The sequence below is a fragment of the Gymnoscopelus microlampas genome, assembly GCF_963454915.1.
Source record: "Gymnoscopelus microlampas genome assembly, chromosome: 2".
NCBI lineage: Eukaryota > Metazoa > Chordata > Actinopteri > Myctophiformes > Myctophidae > Gymnoscopelus > Gymnoscopelus microlampas.
This window is the reverse complement of record NC_139939.1, coordinates 46,546,013-46,554,889: the sequence shown is the minus strand read 5'-3', so window position 1 is coordinate 46,554,889 and position 8,877 is coordinate 46,546,013. Positions and strand designations below refer to the sequence as shown.

At 42.1% G+C, this 8,877-nt stretch overlaps 1 protein-coding gene across 1 annotated transcript; it reads left to right on the top strand.

Annotated features, from left to right (window-relative positions):
- Positions 1-744: 744 nt before the first annotated feature.
- On the top strand, positions 745-8,177 carry taf5l (TAF5-like RNA polymerase II, p300/CBP-associated factor (PCAF)-associated factor). The gene is made up of 6 exons (XM_084074474.1): positions 745-998; positions 1,882-2,023; positions 2,672-2,776; positions 2,902-3,242; positions 3,664-4,098; positions 5,095-8,177. The coding sequence occupies exons 2-6, from the start codon at positions 1,885-1,887 to the stop codon at positions 5,899-5,901; spliced, it is 1,827 nt and encodes a 608-aa protein (XP_083930600.1). The 5' UTR covers positions 745-998; positions 1,882-1,884; the 3' UTR covers positions 5,902-8,177.
- The last annotated feature ends 700 nt before the right edge of the window (positions 8,178-8,877 follow it).

The window sequence follows — 8,877 nt, the reverse complement described above, 5'->3', positions numbered from 1 at the left end:
GCTTGACATATACGTCATCATACGTCACTATATAAACTCCACCCACTGTAGATCCAGTATGATTTTTTTTTAATGGGCTTAACTTGTCTTCAAGTTTTATGGAAACCCATTTTTTGCAACCCATACGTAGTTATAATAATTAAAATAATGTTACATAATTCATACATAATAATTATGTATATCACAGCCATTCTAGGGCTATGAGCTTATCTGCTATTTTCAAAACAGCTAGGAAAAAAAATGAATAGCTTTGAAATATTGTATAACAACACACTTAATAATAATAATAATAGTAATAATAATAATAATAATAATAACGCACTTTAAATTTGAACCATATCTCAAAGTACTACATTTCAAGATTATTTTTTTTAATAATACAAATAAAAACAATGAAATTAATAATAAATATTGTATATAACATAGGCATAGCATCACAATCATTTTAACTACTTAATCCATTTCCACCTAAGCATAAATCAGGCATTACCGCCAAGGCCCGCCAAAATACATTTTAGTCGACTAAATCAACTGTAGATACTAGATTTACTCGACTAAACATCTTATGATATTTAGTCAACTAAAAAAATAGATGACAAAACTATGACTAAAAACTAAACTGACATTTTATTCATAAAACATAAATATGTTCTGCCAAAATTAACACTGTAGCCTCCTAACTACACCTGCTGTGAGTGTGTACAGCAGAATGAATGATCCAGGCAGAGGTAGAAGATCATCGATGGCTTGGATCTACCCGTCAAGATGCGAAATGAAAGCAGCTAACAGCTAGCTTTAGCTAACAGCTAGCCTTAGCTTTAGATGCCTGTCTGATGGAGGGTGCAGGAACAACATGGAGAGGGAAAGAAGAAGCACGATGGAGTTACACTGATGGCGTGCTTTCACTTGGGAATTGTTTGTGCACAAAACAACGCCTGGTCCTTCCTTGCAGCACGTAGCATCTGAGCACTAAAGGAGAACACACAGCACGATATGCAGTGAGTATTAAACCATTCAAACACATTGGTGTTTGTAAAGATCAACCCCCCGCGCTAATCCACTTAGTTAGCTTAAAGCTAGTTAGCCTCAGTTAGCTTAATGATGGTTTATTGCTGCATCCTTAGGAGTAGTTAAATCATAATCAGACAGCACAAGCAGGTGTATTTTTTTTATTTTTTTTGTCTGGATTCCTGACAGTTGTGCTATTACGTCAGCTATATATTTCAGACTCAGTGAGATAGCCTTAACTCTTTTAAATTAACCCACTTGTGCCTTGTTAGCTGTAGCCTGGTGTAAATATGCTATTATAATTGGGATGAGATTCATTCTGCTAGATTTGTTGGAGCAGGATTTTGTAGCACATTACACGTGTTGTTGATAAGTCACCATTGAGTTAAATCTGGATGGATTATCAAGGGTGAATCAAAGCAATTGATGATTGTGTCTCATCTCTTGCTTTGCATGACATTTCCCTCCACCTCCCAGCTCAGCTGTGTGACTGATTGGTAACAGGATAGGTGGGCACCTCGGTGTGAAATTGGCTATTTTCCCCTAAATGTAAAAAAATAAAATATTTGGAAAAAGTTTTTAAGTTAAGTATACATGATTAGGATTTAGAACATGCCTAAATATTTGACAATTAATGTCTAATATTTCTAAAATGACTACAAAACTTTTATATCCAGTCATTTTGGGGCATCAACAAGAAGCTGAAGGATAAAATTAAGTCTGATAATGATGCATGTTCACATCATGTATACTTTATTACTTAAGACCTTTTTTTAATATTGTTTTTACATTTTGGACAAAGATGCCCAGATGTCCCTAGTGCCCACCTATCCTGTATCTGTGTGATGATTCTCCATTGACTTGGTTCCACAGGTCATGAAGCGAGTACGCACGGAGCAGATCCAGTACACAGTGGCTCAGTACCTGAAGAGGAGGCAGTATGTGGACATGGAAGGTTCCCTGAAAGGGGCTAAACTCTTTCAGTCACCAGAGGAGATGGCTGCCAACCTCACAGGTGGGTTAGATCAGATGTTGTTGCCTCTTGTTTGTTGTTGTTCTAAAGTTTGAGCAAGTAAAGGGGAAATCAATCAGGTGCAATGTTAAGGTGGCAGTTCTCAAACTTTTTCAAGTCAAGGACCCCCATATTGATATATATTTGATCCCCCCATCTGAAAAGGTTTTGTGCCAGGGACCCCCCACAGATGAGAAGATTTATGTAAAATCTTCTCAAAATATCTAAATTATTCAAAAATGGCACGAAGTGACGCGCTGTGAGCTCTGCTATTTTTGAATAGCCAACATATAAATGGATAAAGTGGTTAAAATGGTGCCATGTTAACTGCTTTATTTGGGGACCCCCTCAAGGACCCCTGGGGGTCCCCAGACCCCACTTTGAGAACCACTGAAATATGGTAAATGCGATCCATTAGCTTCTTTCCACCAAGGGTCATAAGTTCTGCAGTCTTAACCCTTTAACTTAAGTTTGAACAAACACCTTGTCCCACAATATAACAGGAGGCACTTAGACGTGCCTTTTTTCCTCATAGCTCAGAATTGCTCACCTGGCATAGAATCTATAATATATACATGAATGTGGTGAAAGAACTAATAAATGATTCCTCTAATATCTCATTCATTTTGTCTCATGTATCTCTGCCTGCAGTGCAAACGGAGTCGGGTTGTGCCAACATCGTCTCTGCTGCACCTTGCCAGTCTGACCCTCAACAGTATGAGACGCAGTTCTCCAGACTTCGTACCTTTCTCTCAGGTACTCCACCTAAATTCTCGTGTTGTTAGTTGGATCACAGCTAACTAAGTGAGGCCTTTTTGATTGGTAATGATTGTTTTTTTAACCCCGTGCTCCTTGGCATGTTTTTGTTGTTTGATTCTTAGAAACGGAGGTGCCCTGGGCTAAAGAGGTGAGCAGCATCCTCTACCCGCTCTTCGTTTACCTTCACCTGGACATGGTGCGCTGTGGCCTGAAGTCGGCCGTCGACAGCTTCTACAGCCGCTTCCACGGCGCCTTCCTCCAGGACGGCGACCAGCGCGCCACCGTGGAACAGCTCCGCCACGTCCTCACCGCGCAGGACGTGACGGCCAACCCCAAGCTCAACGCCTTCCTGGAGCACAAGTACGTGGTCCACCTGACGGAGCCGGGCCACAGCTACCTGCTGCGCTACCTGCAGAGCGAGGACAACAGTGCACTCTGCAGGGCCCTCAGCACCCACGTGCAGGTAGGGCTGTCAAGATTACACGTTTAAGTTGACGATTAATTGTCACTGAAATAATTGCGATTAACGATTTTAATTGTGTGTTTCGCATTGAACATTGGAATACATGAATACAATTACAATTTCTGTTTGCTTTTTAGGCTTCGTAATCAAAAATTGCACAGGGCAGATATGACAAAACTTAAATATACAAATAGATTATTGACATATTTAATAATTTTATACGTGTAAATGTAAAAATACATATACATACATATACATGTAAAAATAGTAGAAATAGCTGAGCTTGTAGATCTGCTATTTCTGCTTTTTTTTATATTTGAAAATGTGTGAACATTTTTCAACATGGAGACAATTATGACGATTATGCAAAACTAATTGCGATTAGACGATTATGTAATAATTGTGACAGGCCTGCGTGCAGGTGGAGGTCACGGCGTCGAGACGCACCGACTACCAGCTGTACGGGACGGCTGGCGGTCCCGCCGCCGCCCCCAACTCCACCTCCTCCTCCTCCTCCTGGGCGGGGGCGGACGGGGCCGAGGGAGGAGGGGAGGGGGTGGACGGCGTCCCCGCCGGACTGCCGCAGAGCGAGGCGGCCCTGGAGGCCCTGCAGGACTGCATCAAGAAGGTGCGCGAGGGGCCGCCCTCGCTCACCACCGTGTGCTTCTATGCGTTCCATCACACGGAGCAGCTCCTCAACACGGCGGAGGTGTCCGCCGACAGCAGGCTGCTGGCGGCGGGGTTTGACAGCTCCGCGGTGAAGCTGTGGAGCCTCAGGGCCAGGAAGCTGAAGGCCAAGCCACACAGGGCCGATGTGGCACATATCCACCTGGCCTGTGATCTACTGGAGGAGGAAGTGAGTCTTTGCTTAATTATTATTACTGTTTATGTTGATGCTGTTATTGCTAATATGCAGTAGTAACTTTTCATAAGGCATTTTCTTATCTTAGTGTTGTTATTATTGTAGACGTTGCACAGTATTGCGGACCGTACCAAACTTATATTTTGCTACTTGTACCTGTATGAGTAGTGACATATAAACCTTGATTTATGATGGATACTGACAATAAGTATTAATATTAATCATGACAATTATGTTATGAGCGCTGCTACTTAAAATAATTGTGGTTACTAGAGGTTTGCTCACATCTAGGCCTGATTAAAGAAGGAAAGCTGCCGGCCAGAAAGAGGGAAAGTGCTGTGGCTAAAATGTTAAGATGTAGTAGGAAATGTAGTTTTATATTAACCATACAATATGTAAGTACATTGAAGGTGGGAAAAGAAGCCTATATTATAGCCAGAGCTCTGATCAACAGTCTGGGGCAAGTTTTGGGGCAAGTGGCGTGTTCGTGTGATGACCAACCCCTGACACATTTTGGAGGTCTTTTCAATTAAAGTAGTAGGATGAGGGTGACCATATAATCCTGTAATACACTCATAAGTCATATAGTATACTATAAATATAAGGAGCTGTCTTTTTTTTAAGATTTGTTTTGGGGATTTTATGCCTTTAATGATAGGACAGTACAGTAGACTGACAGGAAATGGGGGGTGACACGCAGCAAAGGTCGTCGGGATCGGGACTCGAACTCTGGACACGCTGTCAGGCTGGCATTGCATCCCAGGGTGCCCGGACCGTCACGCTGTGGTCCAGCCCATAAGGAGCTGTCTTAATTGTATAAAATGTGAAATGCTTGACATCGTCACTGTCGTTTAAGATTTATTCTCTCTTTCTCATAACACAAATCTTAGTTACTAGATGTTATCATATGATAATGTCAGATATTGAGATGGTTAAAGATTCCAGGACCAGAGATTCCGTGGTAACACTTTTTATTTAATTTCTCCTCAGTCGGATGAGGAGGACGGCTCGGGCAGTGAGATCAAAACCCTGCGTGGCCACAGCGGCCCGGTGTTCCGCACGGCCTTCCTCACGGACAGCTCCGGCCTGCTCTCCTGCTCGGAGGACACGTCCATCCGCTACTGGGACCTGGGCAGCTTCACCAACACGGCGCTCTACCAGGGCCACGCCTACCCGGTGTGGGACGTCAACGTCAGCCCCTGCAGCCTCTACTTTGCCAGCGGCTCGCACGACCGCACGGCCCGCCTCTGGACGTTCTCCCGCACGTACCCGCTGCGGCTCTACGCCGGCCACCTGGCCGACGTGGACTGCGTCAAGTTCCACCCCAACTCCAACTACTTGGCCACGGGCTCCACAGACAAGACTGTCCGCCTGTGGAGCACTCAGCAGGGCGCGTCCGTGCGCCTCTTCACGGGCCACCGTGGCCCCGTGCTGTCGCTGGCCTTCTCGCCCAACGGGAAGTACCTGGCGTCCGCCGGCGAGGACCAGAGGGTGAAGCTGTGGGACTTGGCGTCGGGGACCCTGTTCAAAGACCTGCGGGGACACACGGACAGCGTCACCGGCCTGTCCTTCAGCCCGGACAGCAGCCTGGTGGCGTCGTCCTCCATGGACAACTCCGTGCGGGTGTGGGACATCCGGAACTCCCACAGCAGCACCGCGGCGGCTCCCTCGGACGGGTCGTCCAGCGAACTGGTGGGGCAGTACACCGGGAATACCAGCAACGTGCTCAATGTCCAGTTCATGGCCTGCAACCTGCTCCTGGTGACAGGAACCGCACAAGAGAAGACTGAACAGTAGCCAAAGGCATTCTCACTCTTCAGGGCTCATTTGTTGTTTTATGTTGCGAACAAACACTTATTTGGCTTTCTTTTGTCGTCGTCGAACAGACTGTTTCTCTCTCATTCTCATGTGTTTTCTTCCCTGAGACAGCCACAGAAAAAAAGCTTTGATTGCAGGTCAAACTGAACTGCAGGCCACCAGTCAACCAGTCCACTTAAAGGAGTAATTCACCAAAAAAATGACTTATTTTTTTTATCAATTACACACCCCATGAAGCCTTGAATTTGTGGATTTTTTTTTGTTTTTATCGCATTCCTAAGCCAATAATTTGATGACCGGTCAATAGGAGACTCAAAGAGTCAAATTATTGGCTGAGGAATGCGACAAAAAACAAAATCTCCAAGAATACAAGGCTTCATGGGGTGAGCAATTGATAGAAAATACTAATTTTGGGTGAACTACGCCTTTAATAATCTATTTTGTAGACAACATGAATCAGTATCCTCACTTCTGAAGTCCAATGTTCACAGTTGATAGTTGAGTATAAGTAAAATACAGTATCATTTCAATGTTCTTTGCGGTATTTTATAGATGTCAAAAGGTTTACAGCATTGGGATCTAGCCTACCCGTTTCTGAATTATGTCTAATTCTGTTGAAACGGGGGTCAACCTATAGACTGCTGTAGCTTGCAATGACTGGGATCGTTTAAAGGTGTTCAGAACATAGTGCCATGGTGGTCAGCAACTGTTTACTGTTCTCTCACGCACAACGTTTTTGTGATCAATGAAAAGTGCCGAAGTAACCGACAGAACATGTGTTAGGAGGAGGTGAATGTGTCCTTCTCCAAAGGTGTCCTAGGCTCCTCAGGCTGACACTGTTGATCATTGCCGCTGTCAGGTCCTAAATTTATATCTACAAAAATACTTTTTGCTTTTTCAAGAATTTTAGAATAATAAACGTGACCTGTCATTTTATCATGTCACATGACATGACCTTACATTTTATTAAAGGGATAGTTCACCCACAAAATGACTTTTTTTCTATCGATTACACACCCCATGAAGACTTGAAATAATGGAGATTTACTTTTGTTTTTGTCGCATTAAGCCAATAATTTGATGACCGGTGGCGGCTCAAAAGACATCCGGAGACATTAGCATCTTTACGCCAGTGATCAAATTATTGGCTTAGGAATGCCACAAACTAAAGAATCTCAAGGCTTCATGGGGTGTGTAATTGATAGAAAATAAGTAATTTTTTTGCGGTGAACCATCTCTTTAAGGTTCCAACACAAGTTCAAATACACACCATGTGGGGAAAATCATAAAATTTGGCTTCATGGTTTTTCCTATGACCGTATTAAAATTGTTGCTAGTTGATGCTGAACTGCATCAGACATCCACCAAATTGCCAAAAGAAATGTGACAGAATGGAAATTTGTGTTCTGCTGTAAACCGGCAACTGGGGGTATTTAGTGTACAAAATATTATGACTGCCTAGTAGTTCTACTGAAATACTATTGAGTTTTTCCCTCGTTTTGCACAGTCCATGTTTCAAACATCCTTTTGTTGACTAGCTTCTTTCTCTTCATGGTTAACGTGTGTATGTATGGGGTGAAATCAATAAGTGATCCTGGTTTTCAACTCGTTAAAGACGGTTCGATGGATGGAGCAGGTCGTTGCTGTCGGGCAGAAACCTTGTATGTCCCAAACTGTTGCTTTTCATAAAATGGAAAAAAGAACCTGTGTTCCAATGCAGCTATTGTTTAGTCACAAGCTCTTATTAATAGTTTAGTTTGCATTGGTTAAATATTCATAAAACTAAATATTTATAAAAACCCACAGACTGAGTCTAAAAATCTCTTTCAACCTGGCATCCATATTTTGGGCATAAGCGGAAATCTTAATTTATTTTCCCCCAAATAGCGAAGATAGCCGATCTGTGAGCTTGTAGATCAGCTATATTCGTTACTTCTGCGCGACTCTGTCATAGGATGAAGTAGGGCATTTATGAAAAACTAAAAGTTGAAATGTGGATATTTCTGCCTGACAGCGATGAGGTGGTCTTACTATTCTGTACACTGAGTGTACACTGATTATCATTAGTGACGTAGCAGCGTAAAGACATGCTGCAGATGTGTCACCAAGTGTCACCATGTGTCTTCTCAAGGAACTTTATAAAAAAGAGGAAAAAAACAACTAAATAAATAATGGCTGTATTTTTCGCACTATTCTGCTATAGTGGCATTATTTGTGCAATGCTGAAAAGTGTAAATATATTTTTGTAAAATCTTGCTTTACTCTTGTTTTTTTTTCTTCTATTTCAAGAGAGAATTGGCATTTGCTACAGTATATGTGGGTGGGAAAAGTATTGATAAAGTTCTTAAGTTTGATATTGTCTTCCTTGTACGTTTTTATATGCCAAAAGTTATATATGCGTGGCACTGTTTGAGATTTTGGATAATGCATTTATAAATTCAGTTGGCTATCCCCCATGTAAACTTAAATCTAAGTTGTCAGCCATAGACCTTTTTATATAATTACATTTTCAGACAGATTTTGTCTGAAAATCCAGCAAAACTTTTGAGCCCCCTCTGGTAGATCAAAAGAAAGAATAAAGTAACAATTTATCAGAATATAGTATGCTTCAATCTTTTTTTCTTTGTCAACATTAGTTGCAGTCTATTCTGAAATCAGCTTGGATCAAATTAGACTTATGTACTTCAACATACTAATACAGGGCCATTTCACGTTCATAGCACTATTTAGAACGCAGTAATTCTCCACTTTTTAAATTTCAGGGGTCCCAGTTTGAGGATACAGACCCAAATCGACAATGTAAAATCCTCAGTGTTGATTTAACTCGGTGTACAAATGGACCCATAAGGATCCATTTGATGAAAATGAACTTCTACCAAGTTCTTTGCCCAGAAAAAGATGCTTAGATCATTATGAAATATACTGTAAGTCTGCAGCTGTTTTGATTTATGAATA

Coding starts and splice junctions, on each gene's coding strand:
- taf5l (XM_084074474.1), top strand. CDS start 1,885: ATGAAGCGAGTACGCACGGAGCAGATCCAGTACACAGTGGCTCAGTAC. Junction 2,777..2,901: donor ACTTCGTACCTTTCTCTCAG/GTACTCCACCTA, acceptor TTTGATTCTTAG/AAACGGAGGTGCCCTGGGCT. Junction 4,099..5,094: donor GTGATCTACTGGAGGAGGAA/GTGAGTCTTTGC, acceptor ATTTCTCCTCAG/TCGGATGAGGAGGACGGCTC.